Source organism: Nannospalax galili, unplaced genomic scaffold (genome assembly GCF_000622305.1).
Source record: "Nannospalax galili isolate Female #2095 unplaced genomic scaffold, S.galili_v1.0 scaffold546, whole genome shotgun sequence".
In the NCBI taxonomy this organism is placed as follows: Eukaryota; Metazoa; Chordata; class Mammalia; order Rodentia; family Spalacidae; genus Nannospalax; species Nannospalax galili.
In genome coordinates this window covers 609,729-625,009 of record NW_008355158.1, presented here as the reverse complement: position 1 = coordinate 625,009, position 15,281 = coordinate 609,729, and the positions used below count along the sequence as shown (strand labels likewise).

Sequence of the window (15,281 nt, the reverse complement as noted above, 5' to 3'; positions counted from 1 at the left end):
AGGCTCTGGCAGAGTATGGTAGGATGAGTATGAGACAACAGATTTGTGGAGTAAAGCAACAGGTTCCTCCCATATTAGGAAGCAGAAGCCCAATTAAAAAAATTGTTTAAGAACCATGTAATTAGTAGAAGCACTTCATTACAACAGCATTGACATAACCAATAACAATTTCCAGAGCAAAGATGCATCTCTTTCAAAATTGGCTGTAATTTGGTTGAATTAATATAGTTATACATTATTGTACTCAGTATAAACCCTATAAGACATAAAATGAATGAGGTTTTAACCTTTAAAAAAAAGATCTCCATTTCATTTTAAAGTATACTGTTTCATAGAGAAAAACTCATTTTTAATGCAACTAACACTTAGATGTTTGCACATGTGTCTCTATATCCCTGTGTGTGTTTTAAAGCCCTAGGCTCCGACCACAGTTCTGTTCTTTTTGAATCATATACCAGAGGTTTGGAGTAAATCAACTTTTCTGTATTTTGGGAACAGTAAGTCATAACTGAATTGTTGAAGGGATTAAAAAAGGTTCTGTTGGGTGCTATGTAGATTATAATATCAGGAGTTATTTTTAGCCAAGTCTTAGAATTCTAGAAAACTTGCATTTCTCTGTCCAAAGATTTTGTAAACATTTTTAGATTTTGAACTGTCAGTGGAAAGATTGAAAACTGTGACTCCGTGAAGGGGTATTTGGACAGAATCACATAGCTTGTTTGTGACTAACTCAGGATTCCCAGCTGATTAGATTTCCATCCCAGTATTACACCTCAGCCCCGTCACACTACCTGCTCAATCTGTGGAATCTAAGAGCACAGAGGGATGAGAGGTTGTTTTCTGTGAAGGTACAAATTGAAAACTGACTGCTTAGCATTTCCAAATTCTGTAGCTTATTACAAAATTTTATAAAGTAATATTGTACGTTTTGTAACAAGATAAATTTCAAAAAATACTTTCATGATTTTAAGAAAGCTAAGGAGTTCCAATGTACAGATCTAATTTTATACCAAAGTTATAGGCAACTTATGTTATATGCATGTGATTTTAGTTTATTAAAGATTGGAAAATGCTTGATAGACACAGGTTTATGTTTATTTAATTCATAAGTGGCCTGTATTCAGAAACTTCTTAACTTACATCATAGACACACTAAAAACTAGAACAGGATGTTATTTATCATTTTGACAAGTGAGAGTTTTACAAAGTGTAATTTGTAATAGTGTAATGACTTATGGGTTTATTTGGCCATATTTTTGTTCACATTCTGTTTCGGCCCTTAGTCACTGTGTTTATCCTGCAGGGTACCTTCAAGAGGCTTACTTGTGGACCAAGCAAGTTCTGACCATCATGGAGAAATCTCTGGTCTTGCTCCGAGAGGTGACAGATGGCTCCCTCTACGAAGGAGTTGCTTATGGCAGTTACACCACCAGATCGCTATTCCAGTACATGTTTCTCGTTCAGAGGCACTTTGACATCAACCACTTTGGCCATCCGTGGCTTAAGCAACACTTTGCATTTATGTATAGGACCATCTTGCCAGGTAGAGTGAAATGGGAAAGCATTACGCTGTTTCTGACCATGACAATGAGCTAGACTAGAAAAAGAAATGAACCTGGCGGGGCTCCTCATACTGAGATTGAAGATTTTTCAACTAAAGAAAATCAAACATTTTGGGAGCTAGCATGAGGATTTGTGATTAGTGTTATAAAGGGTGGAACATAATGGATCACATGCAATTTCTAGCCCCCACAGCACTTTTTAAAAAAGATTTTGTTATTTTTATTTTAGATCTATGAATGTTTTGCCTGCATGTATGTAAGTGCACTTGTGTCATGCAATGCCCTCAAAGGCCAGAAGAGGGCATTGGATCACCTGGAACTGGAATTGCAGACCGTTGTTAGCCACCATATGGGTGCTGAGAGCTGAACCTGTGTCCTCTACTAGAGCAGCCAGTGCGCTTAACAGCTGAGCCATCTCTCCAGATCCTTGCTTAATGCTATCACAGATTTTGGGTTTTAATCTTTTCTTCAAAACTATATAGACTCTAAATGAATATTAGATTATATATATTTTGTATTTGAAGCTTTTAATTTCTTTGAGTATTTATTGAGCTAAGGCATATAGCTCAGTGGTGGAATGCTTGATAAGCATGCACAAGGCCCCAGGTTTAATCAACCCCTAACACTCTGCAAAAATGAAAAAAGTAACACAACAGTGAAATACCATGCTGTGTATATTTGATCAAATATATTTTTGGAATAAATGCTGTAGAATATAGTGAACAAAACAAAATGCAATAAAACTTCTAATTATGTATTGTGAATCTAATATATATAATATATATATGTATATATGTGCAAACATATTTGTGATTTGGTAATTTTTTCATTTCTAGGACAGTGTTGTAATTCTCCTTATTTCTAAACCAGTACTAAGAGAAAATTTAGGAGGTAAATTTTCATCAGGGTAGATTTGTCCTTTGGGGGAATGGACTTTTTGGTTGGTGATTGTGATTGTTCCTAGTATAGTTTTTCTGTTGCTATGATAAAATACCCTGACAAAAAGCAACTTAGGAGAGAAAAAGGTTATTTTGACTTAGAATTGCAGAGGGATAGAGTCCACGTGATGTGGAAGACATGGCAGCAGGATGGGAAGGAAGCCGCCCGATCACACTCCATCTACACACAGGAAGCAGAGAGGGAACAGGGAATGGGGCCAGTGACTTACTTCTTCCAGCAAGGCTACCTCCTAAAGGTTCCATAACCTTTCCAACAGCACCACCAGCTGGGGACCAAGTGTTCAAGCACATGGCCCTAGGGGGACATTGTAAAATCAAACCACAACAGTTAGTTTTGATTGCCAGCTTGAAACAATGTTTAATCACCTGGGAAGAGAGTGTCCAGGAGGGATCGTCTAGATTAGGCTAGCCTGTAGGCGGGTCTGTGGAGAGCCATCTTGATTACGTTAATTGAAGTGGGAAGACATGCCCACCATTTCATAGCAAGGGGATTCTGAAGAGAGGAGAAAGCAAGCCAAGCACTAGCATGAATGCATCAATCCATTGCTCTTAGCTCTTGGCTGTGGATGTAATGTGACCAGCTGCTTTGAGTTCCTGCTGCTCTAACTTCCACAATGGTGGGCTGTAACCTGAAATTGTGGTCCAAATACACCCTTTCTCCCTTAAGTTGCTTTTGTCAGAGTATTTTATCACAGCAACAGGAAATAAAACTAAGAAAGTGATTCTAGAATGCTAACAAAGAATCCAGTATTTATATAATTTTGTTCATGTGTAGACTACGTAGAATCTCCTTTATTGGATTAGTCATCCAGGAACCACTGCAGGGGCCAAGGAGGTGGCTCAGTAGGAAAAGCATTAGCCACAAAAGTTTGACTTGAATCCCCATGTGAACCTTGACCCAGTAGTATGCACCAGTAATCCCAACACTACTGTTGGGGAGAGAAGTGGAGACAAGAGAATTCTCTGGAAACTTGTGGGTCAGCTAGCCTGGTGTATACAGTAATGAGCAGCAAGAGACCCTTCACAAGCAAGGTGGGCATCAGTGGCTGTCCTCTGACCTCCGCACACGCCAAGCCACTTATCATGTGCATTCCTGCTTTCCCACAGTCCAGGGCTTGCCCACACATTTGCATGCATATGTGCACGCACACACACACACACAAAGATAAAAATAAAACTTCATGGCAAGCTAACCATTTTAAGATTCAGTTTTGCCTTACGCTGAGAACTCTATTGCTTATTTTTAGACTTAGAAAAGAAACCTGCTCTGTACTTCTTGATAATCAAAGACTGTCTGGAGAAGGGACATTCAAAAGGTCCTAGTGTTTATAACTTGAGCTGAAATCTAACAGCCAGCCATCTCAAGGTTTGGGTCTGTTGTAAGCAATGAGTGTGGTCACTTCATAGGCTGGAAAAAACAGTAGGAATACCTTTAAAAGGGGCACTTAGCTATTTATGCTTACTAATCCAACAGACTTTTATTGAACATCTCTAGCCAAGCATTGTAATAGGCTCGGGGTTTAAAGAAGAATATATTGTCTGTTTTTAAGGAACTTGCAAGTTTAGTTTATAATATAATTTACTTGGAAGAGCATTCACAAGTTATTAGAAATCAAAACTATTAGGTCCAGATACAGCGATGGTAACATTTTAGAAAAAAATTCTCTCTTTTTTAAAAAATTATTTATTTAATACCCACATACTTAGAAGAAGCATTTCATTACAACAGCATTGACATATTCAATAACAATTTCCTGAGCTAAGATGCATCTCTTTGAAAATTGGCTGTAAATTTTTAGGTTTACAGTTGAATTATTACAGTTACACAATATTGTACTCAGTATAAACCCTATAAGACATAAAATTAAATGAGTTTTTAACCTTTAAAAAAGATCTCCATTTCATTATTAAAATACACAGTTTCATACAGAAAAATTCATTTTTAATGCAATTGACATTAAGCTGTTTGCACATGCGTTTCCCTCTATATATCTTACTATTACTAGTCACAGTCGGTTACTTTCTGAGCTCCTTGGCATCTGAGCATGGATATTAAGTCATCAGGTGGATTTTAATGGTAATGTTTTTCACATCTACTAATTATTAAGGAGCAAATTTTTATGCTTTGAAAAAATATTTTTTTTTACTTAATCATTATTAACACACTCCAGAGCAAGGATACATCTCTTTCAAAAGTCGATGTAAATTTTTAGGTTCACAGTTGAATTAATATAGTTATACAATATTGAACTCAGTATAAACCATGTAGGACATAAAATTAAATGAGTTTTTAACCTTTAAAAAAGATCTCCATTTCATTTTAGAATATATTGTTCCTTACAGAAAGACTTATTGTTTTTGCTACTAACACGGAAATGTTGGTGCACGCATCTCTAATATGTATGTATCTGATTATTACTAGTCATAATCGGTTGCACTTGGATCCTTGGCACTTGTGTTTTATCTAATTTTTTCAATCTATTTTCAACCATATTGTTGTGTTTTGTTTTGTTTTGTTTTTCCTACAGTTGATACTCTGGCAATGAATATTCTTGTCTGGTGCAGAATTTTCTTCCTTTCTCTTTCCCAAGAACTGGTAACATGCTGGTCTCTCTTCTGCTCTTCCCTAACTCTAGGAATAACACCTGTCTTACTGATCCTTGTCTTTTTCTCTTCTTTAAATTCTAGCAGTGTGTATTGGCAGACTCTTTCCTGGGAATTAAGTTTTTTGTCTTGAACTTTATATGTAGAGTAAGTATTACTTTATTGGAAGCCAAATTGAAGCACCTTACATTTCTATCTTGGCCTGGAATGCAGTTGATCTGTGGGAATGCTAGTGCTCACTCGAGCTTCAGGTCTTCCCCATGCAGAAGGTGGTTCTCATCCTAGGTGCAAGTCAGTCATAGTATGGGCACTGACATTGAGGAGGAAGGGCAGTGTATACATGCTAACAGGTATGTCATATCTGTTACCAAGTTGCTACGTAACAAATTCAAGCCTGAACGGATTTGTGGAAGACTTTAGGAGTGATTATGATAAATTACTGTGAGGTAGAACACAGATAGCACAGTTTAGTTTATATTTATCTAAGGTAAACCATTGGTTCTAATTTTAAACTAAGTTTGAAAATCATTGTTTAGACCTTTATAGGAATATACAGTTTTAGATATATCTTAATCTTTTCATACCTTCTTTTGCAGGGTTTCAAAGAACTGTGGCTATTGCAGACTCAAATTACAACTGGTTTTATGGTCCAGAAAGTCAATTAGTGTTTCTGGATAAATTTGTCATGCGTAATGGGAGTGGAAATTGGCTGGCTGACCAAATCAGAAAGAACCGTGTGGTAGAAGGTCCAGGCACACCATCCAAAGGGCAGCGCTGGTGCACTCTACACACGGAATTTCTCTGGTATGACATGTTGGACTGGCTTTCAAATGAGATGGTACTCAGGCTCCTTTCAAGACCCTTCTCCACATACCTAAGTATATGCAGCTTTAACTCAGCTCCTTAATATTTCTTTACCTTTCTATTCTAATTACTATGTGGCACTTCTTGGTTCTCATACTAGAGATGTCCTAAGCTTATACTATTTTGTAAATGAGCCTGCTTTGATTTTACACTATTTTTTAAATCATGTAAGAGAAAATCATGAAAATTTAGACCAGATTAATCTGATGATTATACCCCCCAAAAGTAGTAAAAACATTTTGTTTTGTTTTGGTAAATGGAGCATTATAATCCTCTAATGACAAGGTTGTTCCTAAGTTTCACAGCTGTTTAAAAGTGTTCCATAGTGTGTGACAGCTTCACTTTGATACTAAAAAGACTGTGTAATTTTTTGTGCCATAATCTTTTAATCCTGTAAGAAGCTTGGGTCTTGTGTTTTTAAGTTTTGCCAAGTGTGTTGGCATCCAATAAGTTAAAATCAAATGACAGGGAGCCAATTAATTATTCATCCTTGAGTCTTTCAGAGTGATTGAAATTCGCATTCACACCCCAAAACAGCTTTCTGTAGTTTGCTTATCTTTATTTTATTTTTTCAAAATTAAACAAGGGGGGGGAAATACTAGTAAAACAGTAACTGTCTATTGTTTAAACAGCATTTTAAAAATATTTTCAAAGATGAATTACATTATATGCAAGCATTCTTTTGCCTCTTTCATGGGTATGTAGTAATAACTTGGTAGCATTTCACTTGCCTATAAATAAGCAACCAAGAGAATTCTAGAACGCTAACTATAAGAGTCAGATTAATGCTGTATCAAAACTTTGAAGTTTGCCTTCATAAGGGTATTCAAACCAACCAAAAGTTGAAAAGATGATGATGGTTCAGTTTGTATGTGTATTTGTTCAGTCATATTAATTAAGCCAACATTGTACTAGACCTCAGCAGGGACATGGTTTCTGATGATCTGAAACTGAAACTCTAGAACTACAGGTGAAATAGAGAAAATTATACACCAGTAAGACTGACTCATTGATAGGGAACTGGTTCACTGGGCAAAAGTATGTTAGAGCTAGTAATATGGGTCTCTGAGCTGCAAATCATATGACTCTTTCAAGTCAGGTATCCTAGCCCATCAAAACTAATCAAACCTGTGTTCCACTGTGGAATTCTAATAGGTATCATATTACATTAATGAACATTTATCACAAATAAAAATAAGCCATTTCTTCTCTAAGAAGCATGGCGTCAACTCAAATTAAAGCAAAGTTGATCTGGAGAGATGGCTTAGCATGTAAAGTTACTTGTCCTGTAAGCCTGGAGACCCAAGTTCTATCCCTAGAGTCCATGTAAAGGTGGAAGGGGAGTACCAACTCCTTAAGGTTGTCCTCTGACCTTTACATACATGCCATGGTATGCATGTACACATGCATACACACACAAATAATAACAACAGCAAAGCAAAACCTTTGGATCTGGGCTCAGCAGTAACCATAGGTTTTGACCTACCAATATTAGTTTCTTTGAATTCCATCCATTTATGTACTTAAATATGCTAATTACAATAATGTGTGGAGTTCTCCCCTATTTTATATCTTTAGAAGAAAAAAGTCTGAAGGAAGAACTGATCTCAGGCCAAACATTGAATAATATCGGTTCCTATAGAACAGTTCTCCCTTACAGCTCCAGGCTCATGTTTGGGTCCAGATCCTAAGGTGGGGCTTTCTAGAATAAGCGCCTATTGATCAAAATTTTGGTGAAATGCTTTAATTCATGAACCCCAGCGTTTTGGCTAGCAACTCTGAAACTGTCAAATAAAGAACGTTCAAGTAGAGGTTAGCAGCAGAAATTGTTTCTGTTCCTAGCCCAGGATCACAGGTATAACCTGTGTCCCCTTCCAGTCACCAGTGATTTTCCTTGTACCTTGTTCTTTATAACCTGTGAGTGTTTTCAGAAACATCCCTTATACAGCCTAGCATTCGGATATGGTATATTTCATCCACATGACCATGTCTAGTGAGTTATTTTCACTTCCATCAGAAAACCATTTAATCTTAAAAATTAATTCCTTCAGGTATGATGCCAGCTTGAAATCAGTTCCTCCTCCGGATTTCGGCACCCCAACACTGCATTATTTTGAAGACTGGGGCGTTGTGACTTATGGAAGTGCACTGCCTGCAGAAATTAATAGATCTTTCCTTTCCTTCAAGTCGGGAAAACTTGGGGGACGTGCAATATATGACATTGTCCACAGAAACAAATACAAAGATTGGGTCAAAGGATGGAGAAATTTTAATGCAGGGCATGAACATCCTGATCAAAACTCCTTCACTTTTGCTCCCAATGGCGTGCCTTTCATTACCGAGGCGCTCTACGGGCCAAAGTACACCTTCTTCAACAACGTTCTCATGTTTTCCCCAGCTGTGTCTAAGAGCTGCTTTTCTCCCTGGGAGGGTCAGGTCACAGAAGATTGTTTATCAAAATGGTCAAAATACAAGCACGACCTGGCAGCTAGCTGTCAGGGGAGAGTAGTTGCTGCAGCGGAGAAAGATGGGGTTGTTTTCATCCGAGGAGAGGGTGTGGGAGCATATAACCCCCAGCTCAACCTGAAGAACGTTCAGAGGAATCTGATCCTCCTACACCCACAGCTTCTTCTCTTGGTAGACCAGATACACCTGGGAGAGGAGAGTCCCGTGGAGACAGCAGCGAGTTTCTTCCACAATGTGGATGTTCCTTTTGAGGAGACGGTGGTAGATGGAGTCCACGGGGCTTTTATCAGGCAGCGAGATGGTCTCTATAAAATGTACTGGATGGATGATACTGGCTACAGTGAGAAAGCAACCTTTGCCTCAGTGACTTATCCTCGGGGCTATCCCTACAATGGGACAAACTATGTGAATGTCACCATGCACCTCCGAAGTCCCATCACCAGGGCAGCTTACCTCTTCATAGGGCCATCTGTGGATGTGCAGAGTTTCAGCATCCACGGAGACTCCCAGCAGCTAGATGTGTTCATAGCCACCAGTGAACATGCCTATGCAACTTACCTGTGGACAGGTGAGAGCACAGGGCAGTCTGCCTTTGCACAGGTCATTGCAGATCGACAGAAAATTTTGTTTGACCGGAACTCGGCCATCAAGAGCACCACTGTACCTGAGGTGAAAGACTACGTTGCTATTGTGGAACGGAACCTGCAGCATTTTAAGCCAGTGTTCCAGCTGCTAGAGAAGCAGATTCTGTCCCGAGTCCGGAACACAGCTAGCTTTAGGAAGACTGCTGAGCGCTTGCTGAGGTTTTCAGATAAGAGACAGACAGAAGAGGCCATTGACAGGATTTTTGCCATATCCCAGCAGCAGCAGCAGCAACAAGGCAAGTCAAAAAAACACAGAAGGGTGGACAAACGCTACAAATTTGTGGATGCTGGCCCTGATATCTTTGCACAGATTGAAGTCAATGAGAAAAAGATTCGACAGAAAGCTCAGATTTTGGCACAGAAAGAACTGCCCATAGATGAAGATGAAGAAATGAAAGACCTTTTAGATTTTGCAGATGTCACATATGAAAAACATAAAAACGGGGGCTCTGTGAACGGCCGCTTTGGCCAGGCACGCATGGTGACTGCAACTCACAGCAGAGCCCGGTCACTGTCAGCATCATACACCAGACTCTTCTTGATTCTGAACATCGCAATCTTCTTTGTCATGCTGGCGATGCAACTGACCTACTTCCAAAGGGCTCAGAGCCTGCATGGCCAAAGGTGTCTTTACGCAGTGCTCCTTGTGGACAGCTGTGTCTTACTGTGGTTGTATTCCTCTTGTTCCCAGTCACAGTGTTAGCGCTCAAACCTTGGTCACTTTATGATCATGAGAAGTCTATGCAAACAACAGTCACTGCCCCAATTTGTTATAATTTTTTCCCAGACTCATTTGGGCAAGGTAAGGGAAAACATCTTCACACTTCCTAGTGGAGAAGTCTGAACTGGATCAGGCAAAGAATTTGTCTAAAGTGCAAAATGCCTATCAGCCCCCTAGCTTTGCTGATTTACCAGACAAGTCTGTTCTTTAAGTGATATTTTTCTTAATATAAACAAAACCAATTTAGATAGTATTGGGCTTTGTTATCATTAATTTAATGCTGTTAGAAGCTTTCAGTACTATGTTATGGAATGTACTGAGATACACAATTTCCAGAAATACAGGCCTTTAAAATATGAATGGTAGGAATTATGGTTATAGGAATTGGATCACTATTCAGATACCGTGGTAAAATTATGTCAGAAGATCATTAAAAAGCTAAATAAATATTTTTAATAGGAAATGTACAGATGAACATTTCCTTGATGGTCTCTGCAGGTATGTAATTTGTTACTTTTATTCATTCATTGCTTTTTCAATAAATAACACATAACTGAAGTTTATATTTTCTTTCTGTGGAAAATGTTTGTAGACCCAATGATTAGACTTTTCAAAATAAACTATTTTATATCCTGTATTTGAATACCAAAGGACATAGGAACTCTGAAATTTGGGTATGATTCTTAATGTTTTTATTAGAAAACTTTCATCAAGTTTATTTTGCTAAATAAACCAGTCATGACTATGATACTGTTTTCCTCTGGTTGTTGCTTCTTCTGTCTTGGGTAACATTAAAAATGTATTCACCTTTTCCAAAATATTTGAAGAGAGAGCTTCATTCGGACGTTAAACTTACAAAACAGTTTGATTTAAACACACACACACACACACACACACACACACATACAATTTCCTTGTTTATGTTTTTCTTGTTTAAACACATTTTAAACATTTAACACAGAAGCCACTTTCTGGTTACTTAAGTGACACAGAGCTTTTTTTTTTTTTTTTAAAGTTTTCATAGTTATGTGTAATCAAATACTCTGGATATGTAATCCACAGTGGACCCTTGAGCAGAGTAAATGGTACACTTGAACTTGAAGCATAAATTATCCTCCATGCAGTATATTTGAGTCTGATGTATTTCTCCCTTGGAAATAGAAACAGTATTGGACATAAATTTTAGAATAAGGACATGCTTGCTAGCTTGTAGAGCTAAGTATAATTCCAGCCTTGCCTCTTATGGATCTTTTTTGTTCATGGAAACACCAATAGGCATCAAAATCCAGTACCCAGAGAAACTTTTTGAGCGCCTCTTTGTGACTCCACTGTGATCATTTTACATAAAGAAAACACGTTTGACTTTAAAAGTGTTTTGCTCATTATACTTGGAATCTAGAAAATGACTTCTGAGTAAGTATTTTTTCCTCTCTCTCACGGAGTGTCTCTAGGGAGGATGTCATTACACACTGTTTAAAGAATAATGTTTTCAAAAGAATAATGCTTCCGTTGGTCCCGCATGGATGCTCTTACTGGGATTTAAGCTTGCTTTATGTGACAGATTCTCCATTTACTTAACCTCATTTGACATTCCTCTCTTTTACCCTTTCTCATTCAAAAGACAGAAATGATCAAAAGGATTTTTTTTTTTAAATACAGAGGGCAGAGTTACTCTTTGAGGTTACCAAGAAAACCTGATCTCAGATACAAAATGCAGCCATAGTTTGTACAGAAATGAAAAATCTAAGCCATAGCCAAATCCAGCTTTGCTTTTGCTTTTATTAGGTTTGGGCTAGACAACACATTCGTCACCAGAGCATGATCCCATTGAACTTGTTACTTCATTTTTAAAGTAGCTTTAAAAATAATAGGTGTTTAAAACATAATGAATCACTTACGTGGGCGTTTCCACTTCTAATGAATGTTGGGATTTTTGTTATTTCATTTTAAAAGAAATTTCTTGATTTAAAAGAAACTTCAGAGGTTTTTAAATAGTTAAAAAAAAAAAGTAGTGCTGAAACAAATCCTAGCCTTTCTTAATGAGATGTTTTATATCAGGGATAGTACATATTTGAGTAAAGCTAAGGAACTCTTCATATCTTCAATTAAACCAAGCAGTGCTAGATCTGCCTTGAAACTGCACGGTCTGATGTGGGATCTGCCTTAGCGCTACTCACAGTGAAAGGAATGTTTCAGGTTTATGGTTAATATATGAGCTGTTCAGAATTGGCAAGACTTCAGGTCCTAACCTGAAAGGCGATGGTGAGCATCGTAGCTCACAGAGCTTGTCTGTGCAATGGAAACAGCATGCCCCATGTTTGTAGTTGATTAGCTTTTAAGCAGCTTCAGTGATGCTGTAAAAACTTTTTGGATATGGTTGTTACACTTGTTAAAGTCAGTTGAAGGGGTTAGGGAGGTGGCTCAGTGGGTAAAGTGCGCATTGCATAAGCATGAAAACCTGAGTTTGACTCCCAAGCACCCATGTAAAAGCTGGGCAAGTGGTGTGTGAATCTGTAAGCCCAGTACTGGGGAGGCAGACGCATGCAGATTCGTGGAGCTTGCTGGGAGTCTGTCTAGCTGAAATGGTGAGCTCCGGAAGAGACTCTGTCTCAGAAAAATAAAGTGGAAAACCACAGAGCAAGCCACCCGATGTTGGCCTCTGGCTTCCACATCCTTACACACAAGTATGAGCACACACACATGAAGTCAGATGGCAGACTTTATTCTGAGATTTTTCAGTAATGTATTGTATCACCTAGAGTGTTCTTCCAAAAATGTTTAAATGCCACAGGAAGAAAGAATGTTTTAACAGAATAGTTTGCACACTGGATGATATGTTTTGGTTTGGTTTAGGTCTTCCTTCCTTCCTTCCTTCCTTCCTTCCTTCCTTCCTTCCTTCCTTCCTTCTTTCCTTCCTTCTTTCCTTTTGTTCTTTCTTTTTCTTCTCTTGTCTTTTTTGTTGTTGTTATTGTTGTTGTTGTTTTGTTGCCCCTGTAGCCCCAGCTGTCCTGGAACTCGCTATGTAGACCAAGCTGGACTTGATCTCACAGAGATCTGCCTGCCTCTGCCTCCCAAGTGCTGGAATTAAAGGTGTTTACTATCACGCCCAGCTGATAATATGGTGGGGTTTTTTTGTTTTGTTTTTAAGAAAATTTTACATTACGAATTACTGACGCTCTAAGAATTTTTTTTTCAGTACGAGGGATTGAACCTAGGCCCTCATGAATGTAAGCATGCACTGCATGCACTGTCCTTCTGAGGTATATCCTCAGACCTTTTATAATTTTTTATTTTGACTCACGGATACCATAGCTGGCTTTAAACTCACTCTGTAAGTCAGGCAGGCCTTAAACTTGTACAGGATTAGAGTTGAGAAATTCTTCTTAGTTTGTAAGCCACTCTCTAAAGAAAACTGAAATGTCTCCAAATCTTAAGAAAACTCAAACTATGGAACATCATACTGTGTGTTTAAAAGTAAAATCAGGGGCTAGAGAGATGGCTCAGTGGGGTGCTCTTGCAGAGAACTGGGACTCGGTTTCCAGCACCCACATACATAGCAGCTAACAACCACAGGTAACACCAGTTCCAGGGGCTCTGACGCCCTCTTCTGGTCTCTATGGGCATTGCATGACAGGCACATTATTATATACTTGCAGGGAAAACACTCATACACATAAAACAATAAAAAATTAAGTAAATTCAGGGCTGGGGAGATGGCTCAGCGTGTAAAGGCATTTACCACACAAGCCCGGTGACCTGAGTTCTATCCCTAGAACCCACACAATAGTGAAAGGAGAGAACCAACTCCACATGTGAACCTCCCCTTCCACATGTATGACCTAGATTCCATCCTTAGAACCCATACAATGGTGAAAGGAGAGAACCAACTCTACATGGAAACTCTCCTTCCACATGTGCCCCATAGTGTGTGGGACACACACACACACACACACACACACACACACACATAAATAGTAAATTTAAAAAATTTAAGTAAGTTCATTTGCTTACTTAGAAATGTAAAAGATTAACATGAACATAGCTACGGATAGGAGGGCCATGTGCTTTACCTTGAAAGCTAGGATATTGTTGACAGTTAAAGAGGAACAGTTAGTACTTACTCCAGGGTAACGGATTAAAAATCAGGACTGTACTGATAAACTGGGAGATGTGGACATCTTTGTAGGAAATTTACTCATGGGAAAAGCAGTCGGGTAAGTGTGTGAAGGTCTAACTCAAAGTTCAGCGCTAAAGAAAGACTTAAGGAAACTCAAGGCATGGAAAATTATACTGTACATTTAAAAGTAAAATCAGGGGCTAGAGAGATGGCTCAGTGGTTAAGAGCACTGGGTGCTCTTGCAGCAAATGTAATTGAAACCGTCATCTACAGATGAAGAAATTGGGACTCTAGCAAAGGGGGGCAGTCTCTCCCTTCTCCCCGCCCTGTGCTTCTTTAATTTCCATTGGCAAAGTTCCTTGGCTGGTTTGTCTCCTCTGTAGGTTCATGGCAGCTTCGTTTTCCAGTAGAGGTGACGTGCTTGTAATGTTAATGAAGTACTGGCATGTTCTCAAGGAAGAGCAGAGAGGAATCCCTTCTATACCATGCTCCAAATACTTAGTCTCTGGCCATCTATTTTAGATGGCTGCTGACCTGAGGACTCTATGTAAATCTTGCTTCCAGGCTCCCATGTTGTCCTTTTCTTCACGGACCTCAATGTAGTGAAACATTTCCTCCTGGGATTCCTAAGAAAAGATGCATGTGTTTGAAAAACAACCAAGCAACAAGTGGAAGCCTTTTCTCTTCGCTTGAACCAACAATTCTTGGTTGGAAATGACTCTTCCTCAGAGTGAACGTGTGGCTCTGTGATCTTCCTTATGGTGTTGCTGTTAAGTCCCTTTCTGCATTTTATCTTGGGCAGAGCTGTTTCGTTCATTTGCCTGTTTGTTTGATTGGTTTGTTGGGGGGGAGGTTGCATGTGTATATGTGTGTGGTAGTGTGAGTGCTAATGGGTGTACGGAGGGGCGTGTGTGTTTATGTACAGGCCAGAAGCTGACAGTCTAGTGTCTTATGCAATCTCAGTCTTCTTCGATCTCTCTTCACTTTATTTATTGAAGCAGAATTTTTCTGAGCCCAGCACTCACCAATTCTGGCTACGAGCCAGCTTGCCCTGTCTCTGTTTCCTAAATGCTGGGATTACAGGTAGCTACTACAGCTGTCTGGCTTTTTATGCGGTTTCTAGGGTCTAAACTCTGTTCCTCATGCTTTTGGGGCAAGTCAAATGAGCTGTCTCCCCAGGCCCCAGAGCAGCTTTATCCAGACAATCTCCAGTATTCTTCCTAGTTAGTTGGTCAGGGGAGACAGGAGAGGGGTTGATTTAATGGGCCGCATCACTTACATTCCCAAATCAGGCAGCAAAGGAACTGGATATGTCATTTGGAGAAGGTAGTTCATGCATTTTAA

General features: G+C 39.0%; 1 protein-coding gene across 3 annotated transcripts in view; it reads left to right on the top strand.

Annotated features, from left to right (window-relative positions):
* Dse (dermatan sulfate epimerase) overlaps positions 1 to 10,575 on the top strand; it is a 76,870-nt gene extending 66,295 nt beyond the window's left edge. For all 3 annotated transcript variants that reach the window (XM_029555587.1, XM_029555588.1, XM_017802949.2), the window contains 3 exons: positions 1,304 to 1,543; positions 5,722 to 5,929; positions 8,041 to 10,575. In XM_029555587.1, the coding sequence (XP_029411447.1) occupies positions 1,304 to 1,543; positions 5,722 to 5,929; positions 8,041 to 9,802 (2,210 nt within the window). In that variant the 3' untranslated portion in view covers positions 9,803 to 10,575. The remainder of the gene's footprint in view (positions 1 to 1,303; positions 1,544 to 5,721; positions 5,930 to 8,040) is intronic.
* Positions 10,576 to 15,281: the final 4,706 nt, after the last annotated feature.